At 39.6% G+C, this 18,187-nt stretch overlaps 1 protein-coding gene across 5 annotated transcripts in view; it reads left to right on the top strand.

The window, feature by feature from the left end:
• Positions 1-778: 778 nt before the first annotated feature.
• Positions 779-18,187, top strand: part of CIMIP6 (ciliary microtubule inner protein 6) — a 30,870-nt gene continuing 13,461 nt past the window's right edge. The window contains exons 1-4 of one of the 5 annotated variants that reach the window (XM_019020728.4): positions 1,643-1,789; positions 2,361-2,534; positions 5,607-5,814; positions 14,499-14,652. In XM_019020728.4, coding sequence (XP_018876273.1) covers positions 1,764-1,789; positions 2,361-2,534; positions 5,607-5,814; positions 14,499-14,652 — 562 coding nt within the window. In that variant the 5' untranslated portion in view covers positions 1,643-1,763. Of the gene's footprint in view, positions 1,002-1,642; positions 1,790-2,244; positions 2,535-5,606; positions 5,815-14,498; positions 14,653-18,187 lie in introns of those variants that run through there. The other 4 variants (XM_063695880.1, XM_063695879.1, XM_055377897.2 and 1 more) reach the window with 4 other exon arrangements.

The following is an 18,187-nucleotide window of genomic DNA, read 5'->3' as shown; positions in this document are numbered from 1 at the left end:
GCCCTCATTTCTTTAAGCCCTGAGATTGTTCCTGAGGGTAAGTGGTTTTAGGACTTGAAGAGATTGGTGAAGGTTGAAGCAGAAATTAGGGGGAATGATGAGGGAGTTGACTAACCCTCAAGGACATGTGGCAGCATAAGCAGATCAAATTGATCAATAAAAATAATGGCAAACCACTTACTAAGCATCAGGCCCTGCTCTCAGTACTCTGCCTGTATTAAATCATCTACACCTCACAACAACCCTAGGTATTTTCCCCATTTTGTGGATGAAAAACATTGAGGCTCAGAGAGGTTAGGTCATTTGCTCAAGTGAACTAGCTAGTAAGTGGTAAAGCCAGGTTTCAAACACTGACTGCTCCCAGACCCTAAGCTCCTAATCACAGTGTGATGGTTAGGATAAGACCAGGTAAGCAGGTGGTGTTTAATACAATGCCTAACAAATGCCTGGTCCCATAGTGGAAGCTCAATTGCTATTAGTTCCCCCTGCTTTCTGGTTTTCAACCCACTTGCCCCATATTTATTTACTCATCCGCTCCTTACTCACCAAACACACACACACACACACAATGACACATTCACACACACTCCAGTCTTTAACAACAAAGTCCACACTCAAGTATTTAGGTCACTAGGTGTCAAATCTACACATATATTCTTCTTCCTGATAGGATTTCAGGTCACATACATAAAATGAGTCCTAGGACCAACCTCTGCTCTCCCATCACTCTCCAAGGTGAATGTAAACACACACACGAACACTGACTGACTCTGGATTCCAAACATATACGTATGCACAGCCTGATATAAGGCAAAATTCAACTCTGGACTTTTCTTTCTCCGTTATCCAGGGAAATGCATGAGTTACTATGACAGATGCCAAAGACTTTTGGCTCTGGTAGTGGAAATTGGGAGGCAATGGTGAAATGAAGTAAGAAATTCCAGGGCCAGAAGGTGGATGCAAGTCAGCAACGGCTTTTCCCAGGAGCTTGCTCTTTTTGGGTAAGTGCTACACATACAAGCCCCAACCCGCTGCCTAAGCTACCCTATTCTGAACCCCGCTCAGGCTGCAACAGATGACACACCGCAGGGAGCCTCATTTGCAGGAGATGAGTGTTCCCTTGCTCTATTTTAATCCTGGCAGCCCAGCCGGGGAAGGTTTTGTCAGAAATGGTGGAAAACAGTGACAATCAAGCTTTCTGGAGTAAAGGCTAGGCAGCTCAGGAGCAACGAATCACGACTCGCACAGTATTTAACAATACAAGGGAAAACAAGTATCCTTCCCGCCGGCCCGCACTTTTGCAGCCAGCTTGGGCGACCGTGGCAGCGCCTTGGCGACCACCTGCCGGGCTCCGGAGGGCGGGCGCGGCGGAGACGGGAGCAGCGCTGCCCCGCAGCTCCGGAAACAGCCCTTCCCCTATCCTCAAGGACCAAATCAGTCCTGATAAACACCCCTCCTGGCCCTACAGTGGGAAGGGCAAGTTCAAACGCAGGGCGTCGAGCCCACACGCCTAGAGACCCGGCCAAGGACCCCCGCCCTTCTCGCCGCGCAGTCGCGCACGGTGAGCAACAGTCCGGCACCAACCCGGCTTACTGCGCCTGCGCACTCCAGGAGTTTCCCCCCACGCCCCTTTCCGAGGCCGAGCGCCCGTCGCTTAGCAACGCGCGAGTCACAGTCTCCGCGCTTTGCGCACCCTTTTCCCGGCAGGGCTGCGTCCCTGTTCTTCCCAGGAGGCTCCTCGCTGCCTGGTGCCGTAGAGGCCCATGGAGGAAAAGGAAGATAAGCATCAGTAAGTGCTGGGGTTTGGTGTCTTATTTCCCTTTCCAAAAACTATTTTCCTCCCTCAGGGGGAGGCCGGGGTCCAGCATGGACAGTCCAGGCCAAGCTCAGACAGCCCCCTTGCTTCTCTGATTTCCGGTTGGCTGAGCGCTTACAACAATAATTTTTAAAACGCACCGTTTACTGAGCACATACTGTGTGTCAGGGACTTGACTTGCATTACCGGATCTAAAATTCTTGAAGTCATCCTCTCCTTCTCACAATTATTAGCAGATTCTGTAGTCTTTACCTTTAAAATTATCCAGAATCTACCACTGTTCATCATTTTCAGTACTGTGCCCACCCAGTCCCAAGTACCAGCTTCTCTTGCCGGGATGCTGCAACAGCCCTCCAGTTGGTGGCTTTGCTTTTCCCTTACCCCTCTGCAGCCTCCTCGACACAGCACTCAGAGCTATCCGTTTACAGCCCAGGTTAGATCGCCGTTCTCCATCCGACATCGTAGAGTAAAAGCCAAGGCACCTCCAATGGCCTATGGAGTCTACACAACGCGCCCCTTCCCGTTTCTTGCCTCCCTCTGACAGGACTCTGCTACAGCAAACAGGCCTTTCTGCTATCATCTGCAGTGATGAAGACCAGCATCAGCAGCACCTGGTTGTTAGGAATGCAAATTTTGGGGACTTCCCACCCCCGAGACACACAGAATCAGAAACTCCATGGCTGGGGCTCAATAATCTGGCTTCAACCAAGGCATCCAGGTGATTCTGATGTGCCTTAAATTGAGACTATTAATCAAGGTAGTACCTACAGCTAGTTAGGAATGATGTGGAGCCAGGGATACCCTCTTCCAAAGCCTGTATTTTTGTCCCTGGAACAATGGTTCTCACACTTGAACGTGCATAAGAATCAGCGAAACAGCTGGTTAAAACACGTTCCTGGGAACAAGCCCCAGAGATTCTGAGTTTGCAGTGCTTTCTAAAAACAAGTAAACAAAAAACTAGGTACATAAAGGAAATGGGCCCCATAAATTTGTGTTTCTAACAAGGTCACAATTGATGCCAATGCTGCTACTCCAGTGCCCATACTTTTAGAAGCAGTGCGCTAAGGATGGTTACACTTCTGCTGGGAAGCTTTGGCATTTACAGTTCACTCTGCTGGAATGCTTTTCCCACAAATATCCACTTAGCTCTCTCCTCCCCTCTTTTTTCAATTGCCACCTTCACAATGCAGCCTCCACCCTACCTGAAAATGCAAACCTACCTCCTACATACATACACTCCTTTTTCCCATTCTCTATTTTATTATTGTCCTTAGCGCTTAACAGACTATATAATTTACTTTTTCATCCGCCTTTCCCCATTAGAGTGTAAGCTCTATGAGGGCAGGAATTTTTGTTTTGTCACTGCTTTATCATCAGTGCCTCCAACAGCACCTGGCACGCAAATCAATAAATATCTGTTGAAACAATGAATTATTCAATGTTATTCTCATACCTCTTACAATAGGTATTGTTCCTATCATGCAAATGAGACAAAGGCTCAGATATGGCAGAACTGGGATTCCAGTCCCTGTCTGACTCACTTCAGAGCCCATCAGTGTTTTTATCTGTGCTTTTCTTCTGGCAAGAGATTGCTGGAGTCATATATTTCACACTTATTTATCAACCCATAGGCATTCGTACCACAAGTGCTTAATCAAATGAATTTAACTATATAAGCAAATAGCCCCAGTCCTTTTCTTCAAGGACTTGATCACTACAAGTGTATATTGTTGGGTGATAACTATGAGAAACAGGTGGAAAAAACTGATGCCAGAAGCCTACAATAATAAATTAATTGACCCCAAAGACTCTACCTTTAAATAAATAATTGTATCTCTGGAAAGGTAATAGAAAAAGGTTTAGAAGTTTTTTACACTTTACCAGTAATCAGTTTTTCCAAATCCTTTGCAGAAAGTAATTTTTGGGAAGCAGGGAACTAGAATCCAAGGATTCTGAATGTTGTTTTTATGTGTACTGGAGGGGTGGTTGAGGGTATTCAAACAAAGCCGGAGTAAACAACTCCAGCAGATTCACCAGAAATATGTAAATGTTATAATGGCAGTCCATTTACCTTGGATGAACAGGACACTTTTCCTGATGTTGGGCACATGGTGAATTCAACAATGTACACCTTCATGGAACTTATTGACTAGTAAAGGATATTTGTAGTGCTTACTAAAAATAAGTAAACAAAAAACTAGGTACATAAAAAATTGTGGTGTTAATAAAAGAAATGAACAAAGTACTAAAATAGAGAATACATGTGGTAGAGGAAAGAAATCTAGAAAAAGCTGCTGAGGAGATGGTTTTAAGCTGAGACCTAAATATCCTGAGCCAGCTGTGCTGGGAGCTGGGGAAGAGCTGTCCAGGCAGAGGGAACAGCATGTGCAGGTGCCGTGAGGGAAAAGAGATTGATGTGTCCCTGGAACTGACAGAAGGCAGTCTGGCTGGAGGGTCTTGAGTGAAGTCGAAGAGATTCACTGGGGCAAGTCACACAGGACCTCAGAGCTACAATTAGGAGGCAGTATTTTATTGTAAATCAATGGAAAACTACTTGAGGGTTTTAATTGCAAAATGATGTGGGCGAGGCACAGTGGTTCACGCCTGTAATCCCACCACTTTGGGAGGCCGAGGCTGGCAGATCACCTGAGGTCAGGAGTTAAAGACCACCCTGGCCAACATGACGAAACCCTGTCTCTACTAAAAAAAATACAAAAATTAGCCGGGCGTGGTGGTGCGCGCCTGTAACCCCAGGTACTCAGGAGGCTGAGGCAGGAGAATCACTTGAACCTGGGAGGCAGAGGTTGCAGTGAGCGGAGATAGCACCACTGCACTCCTGCCTGGGACAGAGTAAGACTCCGTCTCAAAAAGGGAAAAAAGAGAAATGATGTGGTAGAAGAGATGGACCTGGCATTCGTTTGAAGGAAGGCAGGTGTTATACTTTAAGGGCTGTGTATAAGATTAAAGGTGCTACTTGCTTTCTCTGTGAATTTGGAGTTTCATTGACTCACCTGCTGTGGGATCATGGCTTTGATTTTAAAAGCTTCTATGTAAAAAGTATTCGAATTCATATATTTCATTCTTTATTTTTCAAGTATGTGAATTTTAAAAATACTGCCTTTTATAATTTCAATTTCTCCTTATTTGAAAGGAGAAAAATCTGATAAGCTGTTTCTTCCTATACATTTTTAAAATATTTTATTTTAGTAATTTTCATATTTGTAACCGAGTACTTACTAGAGGCAAAAAATGAAGAGATTTATTTTGACTGCCACATAGTGTTCTTTTCTTGAAAAGATAAATAATGGTGCTCCTTTGGTAGCTTTAAGTTTGCCAGACAAACTTTTAAAATTAATTGGTTTATCCTTGTCCAGATAGCTGTTTACTAGGTAAACGGGAGAATAAAGCCATTCTCTTGGTAATAAAACTTTTAAAGAAGATGAGTTAACTATAGCGTGTAACTTATCCACACACGTGAGTACTGCAAACATGATATGGAAGCATAATCCAATCACTACTCTTTCTTTACTCCAAGCAAATAAGAGTTGGTGCACTGCACTGGTATATTATAATGAGTAATCATTATTAACACAAAGCCCTTTATCGCTTACATGATTTAGAATTAGAAAATGGCCTCCTAAATTTTAGTAGCACAAACCCTTATAACTATTAATACAGCCTAAATTGTCTTGACTGATGTTTGTAATATATTTAAATCTTATTTTACATAATTTTGACTCAATATTTTAATGGTTACTGGGGTAAATGGTTTACTATTTATGTTTTTCAGACAGCATAAAATAGAGGATGCTGCTATAACATATGTAACTGAAAATGAAGAAATTAAACACGAAGAAAAACCTGGAAAAAGCATACATCATTCAAAACCACATGTTGGAAGAGGACGTATATATTATGCTAAATTCATTAACACAAATGCAAGAACATACAATGAACCAGTTCCCTACATAGATCCCAAAAAAGGGCCAGAAATACAGGTTGGACAGATGTTCATTGTATACAAATAGAGATTTAGATTCAGATGCTGTTTTGCAGAATAATTTGGTCACAGACTATAAAGGATGAGACACATCTCAGAGTAGTACTTATCATAATCCAAAAGTTAAAAGCAGTAACCTGAAACTATTTTGGCAGCTGACTTTTACATATAAACAATACGGATACAGGGAGGGAATCTTAAGTAATTGTTTCCCTAGATTGGGTCAGATTATTGCCACAAAGTAGTGCTTTGGGGTTACTAAAGAAATTTCATGTATTTACGATATATATTCTAATATAAAAATGTCCCATGATACTCAGTAATTCACATACCTTCTGTAAAATAATAATCATTTATTGAAAGCATATGAAGTTCTAGGAATGAGCTAAGTGTTTTATATAAATTATATTCTTTAATCTCTACAACAATTTCTATGAAGTCTTATTGGAAATAGTTTACAAATAACACATATTCCTTTGAGGCTAATTAACATATCTGAGATTAAGTAATAAGCAAATGTCACAGTCATATTTCTGTCCCAGGGCTGTTGGTTTAGCCAAACCACACTTCATTGACTATCCCATGCTAAAAATATTCCATTATCTTTTTTATAAAGTCAGGTTTGTTGCGGTACAATTTATTGTATTAGTTTCCTATTGCTGATGTTACAAATTTTCACAAACTTGAAAGCTGGTTTAAAGCAGCACATATTTATTATCTAGCTTAGAAGTCCAAAATCCGTCTCACTGACTGTTGCCAGGCCTAGTTCTTTCTGCGGGCTCTAAGGGTGGATGGGTTTCCTTGCCTTTCCCAGCTTCTAGAGACTGCCCATGTTCCTTGGTTTATGGCGCCTTTTCTTTGAAGCCAGCAACACAGCATCTTCAAATCTTTCTCTGACCCACTCTCCTGACTCTCTCTTATAAGGTCCCTTGAGATTAGATTGCACCCACCCAGATAATTCAGGATAATCTCCCCATCTCACGATCCTTAATCACATCTGCAAAGTCCCTTTGCTATGCAAGGTAACATTCACAGATTTGGGGCTTAAATCACAAACATCTTTAGGGACAGAGAGAGGGAGCATTATTCTACCTACCCTTACACAGTAAATTAGTTACCCTTGTAGTGTATAATTCTCTGAATTTTGGCAAAGGTGTAGTCATGTTACTCCATCACAATCAAGCTATGAATCATTTCTATCACCCTCAAAAATTCCCCTATGCCCTTTTGTGGTCATTCCCTTCCTCTACTCCAACAGCTACTGATCTGTTTTCCATAGTTTTGCCCTTTCCAGAAAGTCATGTTAATGGAATTACCCAGTATATAGCTTATTGAACCAGTCTTTCAGAATAAAGCATCTGGGATTTGTCCATGTTGCTGCAGCATGTCACTAGTTCATTCCACTTTGTTGCTGCTACACACTTGCCATGTGACTTTGGGCAAGTCACGCTAAGCTTCAATTTCCTTATTTATGTAAGGATACTAATTGTCCCTCTCATATGGTTTTTATGAGAATTAAAATATTTTTGTCAGTTACTGTTCTAGACACTAGAGATACAGCAGTGAATAAAGTAAATGGGGGAAAAAAATCCTGTCCTTACATAGCTTACATTTTAGTGAGGGAATAGATCAAACAAATAAGCTGTATTGGAATGTTACATGGTAGTAAGGGCAGCATGCAAGGCAGGGTAAGGAATGCTGCAGGCAGAGCTGCAATTTTAAATTGGTGGTCAGAGAAGACTTCACTGAGTGACATTTGAGTGAAGACCTGAGGGAGAGTGAGGGAGTGAGCATGTAGGAACCCGGCAGAAGAGCATTCATAATGCACAAAGGAAGCACTCACTAAACATTAGCTCTTGGTAGCAGCAGAATCCTAGTCTACTGCTCTCTGCACAGTGATGGGGACTCATTTGCAGCTGAGAGCAGGATTCTATGAGAGAAGACCTAGTACAGTGCTGAGCCAGGCAAGTGTTCAACAGATGGGATTCAAAATATGTCACAGCAAAGGTAATAATTTCTCATGTAGGTTTTTTCCAGCATATTTGGAAAAGGAAATGTGTACCATCTAAATTGTCTCAGACCACTGTGCCAGTGTCAGCCTCCTCCTACTCCACTTCTTTCCTCATCTCTCTGTGTGTTAGGTATAGTGATTTAACATTTAGATGGAGATTGCTTTTTGTGAGCTCTCTTCATACTGATGACATCTGTTCTTGTCATGGACAGCACACCATGGCTGTGAATGTGAGATCTTCTTGGGGCAGGAATTCCTGTGGTTAAATGTTCTTTAATTTCATGAGCTAAACCCCTTTAAGGGCCATATTGAGGGTACTTCATTTTGTACACTTGCTTATGCTCTCGTACCAATTATTTCAGAAAGAAATCAATTGTTATTGTTACACCAGACCTACACTGGGGAAATTAATTTGGTACCAAAATCCAGATTAGTGAAGTTCTTACATTTCTTACAAAGGCTCATGAATGACTCTGAGCTCTAGTTCAGGGTTGAATTTAAAACTGTTCACTGAACTCATCCTTACATTGGCAATACTAAGAAAAAGAAGCTGGTTTGAGAATAGAAATATGAAACATAAAAGTTTAAAAACTTAATCCCAACTAATTTTCTCTTACTCCTACTCTATAGGTATGTTGGAAAAAAAATGAACAAAGGTGTTATGAGCTGCTATCATCAAGACTAGGTGACAGAATAGTAGTAGAATCATTATTAGCGCTGGATCTTTAAGAGATGGTGAAAGTGAGTTTGAGATGAAATAAGAGCTCAGATAAGGGAATCTGTCAGTGAATATGAATGAGGAGAGTTGTAGAGAAAGACTGAAGATACATCACTGAGTTACAAGCATGTCTGATTTGGGTGTGGCAGGAAGGGAGTGTGTATATTTTAAAAACATAGCCTGGGCAACATGGTGAGACCCCATTTATACAAAAAAATAAAATAAAAAAATAGCTGGGTGTAATGGTGTATGCCTGTGGTCCCAGCTACTTGAGAGGCTGAGGCAGGAAGATTGCTTGCACCTGGGAGGTCAAGGCTGCAGTGAGCTATGTTCATGCCATTGCACTCCAGCCTGAGTGACAGAGTGAGACCCTGCTCAAAAGGAAATAAAATTGGCTGGGCGCAGTGGCTCACACCTGTAATCCCAACACTTTGGAAGGCCAAGGCAGGAGGGTAACTTGAGCCCAGGAGTTTGAAACCTTCCTGGGCAACATAGTGAGACCGAGCTCTACAAAAATAAATAAATAAATAGCCAGGTGTGGTGGCAAGCCTCCGTAGTCCCAGCTACTTAGGAGGCTGAGGCAGGAGGATGGCTTGAGCTCAGGAGTTCAAAGCTGCAGTGAGCAATGATTTGTGCCACTGCGCTCCAGCCTGTGCAACAGAGCAAGACCCCATCTCTAAAAACAAATTTTAAAATAATAAAATAAAAACCAAAAACAATGAACTTAAATGTACTCATTTCTAACTATCCAAGAAATAATAAAGAATGTATATTTCACATATTTGTAAACTGTTCCTTTAAGATGACAGGTTTCTTTTTAAAGGTTAGCTTGGTTAAGAAAAAAACTGGTTGACGGTAATGCTGTCTTTATAATAAGAGTAAAGAAAATAAACTTGCCTAAATATTTTAGATGACACCGGTTGTTTTAAGTGTTTTGCTAAGATAATATCTTTAGGATGCAAGACGAGATTGGTTGGTTTTATTTGTTTAGAAGATTTTTAAGATTTCGTACATTTCTACCTAGGAACATAAAATTGGGGATGCTAAAAAAAGTAAGAAGTTGTTTTAGCTCAGTCACTTCCAGAGAAAACTGGTTTGATTGTCTTATATTTTTGGCTGGGTGCGGTGGCTCATGCCTGCTATCCCAGCACTTTGGGAGGCTGAGGTGGGCGGATCATGAGGTCAGGAGTTCGAGACCAGCCTGGCCAGCATGGTGAGACCCGCATCTCTACTAAAAATACAAAAAATTAGATGGGCATGGTGGTGCGTGCCTGTAGTCCTAGCTATTTGGGAGGCTGAGGCAGGAGAATTGCTTGAACCTGGCAGGCAGAGGTTGCAGTGAGCCAAGATCGTGCCGCTGGACTCCAGCCTGGCAACAGAACAAGACTCCGTCTCAAGAAAAAATAAAATAAAATAAAATAAAAATATTTTTAAATATTGGTACTTTAAAGGAGATTATACTAGGTTGGTATTTTCAAAAGTTTAATTTTCAGAGCACTGACCCTTGCCTACATGCTTAACAAAATAAATTTGCAAAGTCAAATATGTTTTGGAAAAGCTGTATTTTTATAAACCTTTCTCAGAGCTTCACAATTCACATTGGTATATAAAGGTTCTGAGAAATCTTGTGATAAACTTATTTAACTTTGCTTTTCTCACTATTTCCCAAAGTTATTTAACTGTGGACTCCTTTGTATAACACCTATTAATATGCTGGAGAACTAGTGTTCCACAGAACACAATTTTGGAATTTTTTATGGGGGGGTGCATTATGAACTGCTTAAAAACTTTTTTTTAAAGCACTCATAGCATCTATAGCAAAATAGAGATGAATTTAGGTACAGTGTAACCAATGTGACCTTAGCTGCCCTAGTGTTTGTGATAGTACTTCAATTTTTTAAAGCCACTGAGCTCTACCAACAAAATGCGATTGTTTATGTGTAGGTTTTGTCAAAAGCCCACATTTCCTTGGGAATCCACAAAGTATGATTTTATGTTCCACAGATGACCACCACCAGCCATCTTGGCTACGCCATTCTGGCTGTGGAGCTTGGCTTACGACCTCTTGCATTCACTTAACTAGTTTCTCTAGGATACTTCACTTGCTTTTTACTACTTCTCCTCTGAGGATTCTCCCTTAATTTCTCAAAGAATGGAAAATAGGTAATCTTTACTAAAACATCTCTGAGAGCTTAGGGATACTAGGCGTATAACATAGAGACTGCCTTACACTGGCTTCCAAATGTGACTAAAGGACCCACAGTGCAACAACCCTTGGCCTTCCCAGAGCTGCAGGTTAGAAGGAGCCCCGTCATCCGGAATCTCCAGGCAACTCCTGACCATGGAACCCAGTGACTATCATCCTGGGGCAGGAAAGAAGACAGTCCTTAGACTGGTAGGGATAACTCCTCTCTGGGTCCAAAGTTTGAGTTAGGCAAAACCCCCTCTACAATCTGCAAGATATGGTCTGTTCCCCAGAGCCTAGACAAAGCCATGACGCTAGGTAACTTCCCAGCTTATTTTGTCATAAATAACTGTGTTAATCCCCCACAATCCAATATAAGTGATGGTACACAGAACAGTAAATTTTTTGTTAGTCTTTCCCTTCAGTATGATACAAAGATAAAGACGAGCCTCCATCTATGTCTTTCCTTAATCTCATAATCTTTTATGAGTAAATGCTTGGACCAAAAAGGCACGCACATGTTGCATGGGCACATAAGCACTTTCCCTCTTCCAGGAACAAACCAAACTTTTTAGGCATAAGGAACACTATCCAGAAACATGAAAGACAACCTTTTTTTTTGGACTGTAAGATTTCCCTCAGCTAAAGTGAAGATGCATCCAATTTATAACACTCATCAGAACACTTTCACAAACTGCAGAGCCTTAAAGTCACCAGTCACATTTTAGGAAAAACTGTTCTCTATTTCCTTTATGTTTGTGAAACAAAGACTATTTTGGCAAAATTCTCAGTTTAAAAGAAATTTGCTCAAAAGATGAAATTATCTCTCTGCTCTAAGGCTAGCTTTGCATTATGCTTTTAAGAAAAAAATATAGCCAGGCATGGTGGCTCATGCCTATAGTCCCTGCTACTCAGGAGGCTAAGGTGGGAGGATCACCTGAGTCCGGGAGTTTGAGGCTGCAGTGAGTTGTAATCGCACCACTACGCTCCAGCTTGGGTGATGGAGTGCGACCCTGGCTCAAAAAAATAATAATAACAAATAATAATAATTAAAGTCCATCAGCCATTTCCTAGTGGTTCACTTATCCCAGAGCCATTTTTCCAGTAACTTGAGTATTAGCAAAATAAGTTTTTGATCAACAAAAGTAGATGATATGAAGTGTTTGTGTATGCTTTACAATCTTATCACAGAAGAACTTTCTCAGGATATTTACTGCGATGGTTTGAATGTTTGTCCCCTCCAAACTCATGTTGAAATGTAATTTCCATTGTAACTGTATTAAAAGGTGCGACCCTTAAGGGGTGATTGGGTCATGAAAGCTCCACCCTCATGAATGAAATGAATGCCATTATAAAAGGGCAAGTTTTGTCCCCTGTTGCCCTCTTTTTGCTCTTCTGCCTTCCACCATGTGAGGATGCAGTGTTCAAGGTGCCATCTTAGAATCATAATTACCAAACCTGCCAGTGCCTTGATCTTGGACTTCCCAGCCTACAGAATTGTGAGCCAGTAAATTTCTGATCCTTATAAATTACCCAGTCTAAGGTATTCTGTTATAGCAGCACAAAACAGACTAAGACGTGCACTTACAGCCTCTATTTTCACTTCTTAAATAATTTCATTTGGTTTGTACTTAGCTGGTTTTGCATTCCACAGCAGGTTTGATACAGCAGTGCAGCACAGAAATTAGAGGTGTGCACAAAGAGGTTGGGGTTTGAATTGTGGCAGTGCAGCAGTCTGCTGGTGATATATCTTGGGGAAGTTACTTCATCTCCTGGCAGTTTTCTCATCTGTAAAGTGGGTGTGCCTGCCTCATAGAATTGTGATGAGCTTATATAAGTAAGACAAGACCTGTAAATCCTAGACCTTGGGGTGTAATAAGCACTATTATAATTGTGAAGTGGAGTGGAGAAGAGCTGCCAGAAGCAGGCGCTCTGACAACAGTAAGATGTGACTATTTTCAGCCAGATAGTGAGAAGTCACCACCTGTTTAGTAATCTGTTCTAGAATTTTCCTAGGATCTACATCAAGTAGTCTTAATTTTTTAAATTCACCTTTTAGCCCATTCTGAAAAGGAAGCATTAGCCAATCTATTCTCCAAAATCCCCTAGTTCCTAAATTTCTGTAATCTCTGCAGAAATTACCCCAGTTACAATTACCAATTATTCCATTACTCCTGCTTACAATTTGTCATTGGCCTAAAAACTGGCACTCTTATAAAGTGACAAAGTGAAGTCCAACTCTCTCATCAGCTCTTCAGGGCTTAGTTCTTTGGTATGTGTTCATCCCATCTTTTTCAAGTTAACTGTAATTTTCCTTAACAACCTCAAGTTGAATAGTTCTGACTTTCCTGAACCAGATTCTTCTCTCCAAACTGTTAGCCGGAACACAAAAGATAACCTTTTTTGGGGCTGTAGGATTTCACTCAGCTATGAACAATTTTTTCTAGAAAACATTATTTTTGCTGCCTTTGACAACTGTATAAATTATCAATTTGTAAAATTTTATAAATTTATAAATTTCTTCTAAGTTTCTTGACAATCTTCTGACAAGCTGACTCCATTAATTATTTTTTAAATCTAATGTTGTATATGTCTTTTATACATGCCTGTCTTTTTAGAAACTAAGCTCATTTGAGAGCTGACTCCCTATGCAGCCACATAGGTTTTTTTTCTTAAAGAAACATCTCCTTTTTTGCATCAATGTAGCCTCAGTTGTATTGTCAGTATTTTACCTATTAGAATTGCATATTTATCCCCCTTGAATCATAGTTTAGAAGTCTTTGGCTATGGAACCATAGTTGATTTTCAAACGGCAGACTTGCTTCCTTATAGCCCACGGTAAGTGTTTGATTATACCGAAAGTTACTTTCATATCCTAACTGTATTCCAGGAACTCCTAGGTGTCATAGGGTTTCTCAAGCATTTTCTTACTACCACCTAATCAACCAGTTTTAAAATATTTGGTCAGAATTAAGTTGAGTAACAGTTCCCCTCTCTACTCTCTCAACTTCCAAGAAATCAAATTGTCATACATGCTAATGAAGAATCTCAGTTTTCCCTTTCTTGCGTACTTAGGTTTTAGTACCAAAATTCAGTAACATTAGAGAGATTTCCCCTTAGAACAAAGTTTATCAAACTGAGTCATTAGTGAATGACAAATCAATGAGTTGCAGTCAGCAACGTGAAATGAAATAGGAAAGCAATAAAATAGAATAGAAAAATAGCTAAGCACACTGCATACAGTTAAGTATTTTGTGAAACTTTTGTTTCAGTTTTATGTATGTATAGCATTGTGTGCTCTTGTATGACATAAAATGTATTTCATGGTGCAGGCTAGGGACTAAAACCTCTGAAAACCACCATTTTTAGATGATAATACATTATTTGTATTGTCACAATGAAAAGATTAGAACATAATTTTTTAAATTAAATATTTTATACATACACGTGTACATATATAATAAAATCGTAGTATAAAACAAATACAGCTATTTTGCTGATTTTTACCACTTCATTTGTTGATAGAAGGAAGGTAGCTTAAGAATTCAGCAGCTGTATTTTAGCTAAAAATTTGACAACTCATTTTTCAGTGCCTTCAAAGAAATACATTTTTTGTGAAAAGATATTTCTAGATTTCAGAACTCCACATTAGTACTGGGATATCCACTAACTTGTTAAATTGAATTACTGAATATCCATAGACATCAAGCAATACATGAAAATGCCCTACAGTATCCAATATTGTGTTTCTAATTATTTTCTATAAAGGGTGACTGGTGGTCACATGGTAAAGCACTGGAACCTGTCTTCCTACCACCTTATGACTCTAAGAGCACCCAGAGGAGTGACTTCCAAAAACCATCGTGTCCACTGGTTTTCCCAGTCAAACACAGCAAGACGCAAAAGCCTTCTTGTGGAATAGGTAAGGTTTTGCAGTGGTAAAAACCTTTTTTGTTATCTCAAATTATTGCTACCAAAAGTAAGATGTATTAGATGTCCGGACAGCTCCTGAAAATAGTTACTTCTCTATGAAGTTGAAAATACACACACAGCAAATACAGCCCTTGGGAAGTTTGTTATTTCTTCCTAGTGGAAGTTTGTCTCCAAACACAGTTAATATGACATAATGAAAATTGTACTGATCATTAATAACACCAGCCTCAAAGTCAGAAACTTAGTAGCATCCTGCTCATTTTTGTTGCCACCACATTTTAAGAGTTGTAACTATTGTCACTTCAAGGAAGGTAGCTGATGAAGAGGGCTATTAGATAATCTGTAACAATGACCTGTCCTTTAGAAAGATAATAAAGTTTCCACTTCTGGTTCAGGATAGTAGACTGAGCACACATATCTAAATTCCCTGCCTTCCAAGACCCTATTACAATAAATAGTAGCAAAGCAATAAACTCTTAAGAGTGAAGAGAATAGAAGGAAGAACTTTCTGGAACGTAGCAAAGACTAGAAGCCTATTGATAGATAAAAGAGAATAAAGAAGCGATATCTAGAAGGAGATGCAGCAAAGAAGAGACAATCTGCCTGGCCAAAGCCCTGACTGAGCTACACGCCGAGCCAGCAGGCATAGTGGAAGGCAAAAATGAAAAGCGGGTAGGAGAGAGTCAGAGAGTTACTTCAAAGCCTGTCCCTTAAATAAAGGCTCCAGTCATGAGCACTCCACCCTATCCCAACATTAAGACTACTAGAGCCCAGTGTCTTAGCCAGATGTCAACTACCACACCAGTTATTTTGGTAAATCAAGCTGATCCCCCGTCCCCTTCTTATGAATGGACAACCAAAGATTAGAATTATGCCAGTTAAAAAAAAGATTTGGAGAATAAAGTCACAGAAGTATCACACAGCATAAAACAACAAAACAAAAGCTTGGAAAATGAGAAGGAAAGCAAAACAGAAGATCTGTTTGGGAAATCCAACTTTTCTGGAGCTCCAGAAAAGAGAAGAGTAAAAATGAAGGTGGATAATTAGCAAAACATAACATTTATTGAGCACATACTATTTGCCAGGCACTTTATGGAACTTTCTAAATATTAACTCATTTAATTCCCACATGAACTCTATGCAATATAATAGTGTAGTAATACTATTAATATTCTTATTTTTCAGATAAGAAAATGTAGGGAGGCAAAATTTTACCTCTACCCATTTAGTGTTTTTGGCTGGGCTTGAGAATTAAATTGACACGAAGATCAACAGGAGAAAGGCATACAAATTTATTTAATACAAGTTTTACATAGCAGGGGAGCCTTCATAAGGAAATGAAGACCCTAAGACACAGAAAGAACACATATACTAATTTGGACAAAGAGTAGTACATTGTAAAAATGGGACAAGGCAAAGGAGTTTGGGCTAGGGTAATTGGGTAGAGAAATGACTAGGAAGATAAGGGTGAGTTTAACAAGGTTTACTTGTCTAGATTTCCCCTCACCTCAAATTCCTGTGCTTGGTAAGAATGATGCTTTCCTTCTGGTATAGGGAGGATATCTTTTACATAGGAATTTCATCTCCTGCTTTTGAGAAAGAGAAGGAAGGTCAAACTGTTTTTCTTGCATCTGCTGTTTTTCAAGTGCCTTTAACTCAATATAGTCAATATGCCAGAGTGGCATTTTAGAGTAGCATGTTCTGAACTCCTTTGAAAGCAAGCATAGAGTTGAAATAACGTGCCCAAGGCTAGAGTGAATAATTGGCATTTGCACCCAGCTAGCCTGACTCCAGTGCATATACTCATAACCAGTACTGTATAGTACTCTACACAACCTCTAAAATAGTAACAAAGTTTCCCTACATAAAATGCATTAAACGGGTCTACTGAGTGCTTCTAAGTGTGAAGGGGAAAAATATGCACACCCTACATATCATTACAAAATTGCAAAACAATCATCAACAGAAGATTCTAAAAGTTTCCATAAAGGGATAGAAAAATAAGTCACCATCTAAGAAATAAGTATCAACATGGAATCAGGCAGCACTGATGCAAGAGTACAATGGAGTTAATATCTTCAAAGTTCTCAGGGGAAATACTTTTTGACCTAGAAAAGGGAATTTATTTGGCACGGATACTAAACCATTTTTTTTCAAGTGGCACTGGGCATTACACCCACTGAGAAGGAAATGAAGTCCTGGCACAACATTTGACCCTTAAATGAACAAAATGTATGTAATTATGTAATACTATGCATGCTGTTTAGTAGTTTTCAACTTCTAGGCTCAATCTATAGACACAAGTTTAAATATGGTTACAGAACAGAATGTATCTTAGCAGCTTTAATAAGAAAAGTAAGTGCACAACTGATAGAAGATGAGAAGTAGAAGAGAAGAAGGGTGCTAACATCATTATTTGCAATATAGGTAATCAGTTGATACTATCCGGTGGGGGTGAAACAAGGAATAGATGTTTAAGGTGAAAGGTCAAAGGAACCAGTCTAAAAACCAAATTTCTCTAACCCTGGCTTATTTACTGAGCTTCAAGTTCACATATCCAAACACCTACTTAACATCTCCTCTTGGATAGCTAGTCACCTTTTCAAACCTGATATGGCTGGAATAGAATGTTTCATTTCCTCCATCCAAACTTATCCTCCACTAGTCTTCTCCATCTCAGTGAATGCCACCTCCACTCTCCCACCAGGTGTTCAAGTTTTGATAAGCTAGAAGGCATTATAAAACTCTCTCCTTTCACTCCCTGCCCCCACATTCAATCCATCAGCAAATTGTGACACCTCTATCTCCAAAATAGACCCCAAATCTATTCCTTTCCATCTTCACTGTAACCAATGCAGTACAGCTATTACCCTGCTTCCTTTCTTCTTTCTCCATATGTGTTTTCTGCATCATTGTCAAAGGATCTTTTAAAAACACATATGATATTCTCCTCCTTTAGATTCTCCAGTTACTTCTCAACGTTCATAGAATAAATTTCAAATTCCTCACTATGGCCTACACGGCCCTTTTTGATCTGTCAAATTTACCTACATTATCTTCTATTGCTCATAATGTGAGGATTTAGAGACAGAGAATATAACTCAGACCAAGGAGGTAGAGACACTCTCTGAAAGTTAAGCTTGTTTCCAAACCAGATTTATGTCTATGTACTTGTTACTGTATTTCCATATTTTAATTATATATTCTTGTAAATTAAAATCTGAATAAGAAAACAGTTGTTTCTATAAAACATTCAAAATTGAATGTACAGACTTCATAAAAGGTCAATTGCTAACTTTAAAAAATGCTAATTAGGTATAGGCAAAATAACTAAGAGGAGTTGGACTGAATTTTTAAAATCTTGAAGGATTCTGCATTCATTTTGCTTGAAATTTGTCTTTACATTTTCATTCTGTGTGAAAGAAATAGAAACTGGAAATGATGCATTAGAAGTGTGGTTTGTACAAGAAACACAAAGTGGCATTCCAGTCAGTGGACACCTCCTCAAAGAAAATGGCTTGGCA

The sequence above is a fragment of the Gorilla gorilla genome, chromosome 12 (genome assembly GCF_029281585.2).
Source record: "Gorilla gorilla gorilla isolate KB3781 chromosome 12, NHGRI_mGorGor1-v2.1_pri, whole genome shotgun sequence".
NCBI lineage: Eukaryota > Metazoa > Chordata > Mammalia > Primates > Hominidae > Gorilla > Gorilla gorilla.
This window is presented reverse-complemented; position numbering and strand designations above follow the sequence as displayed.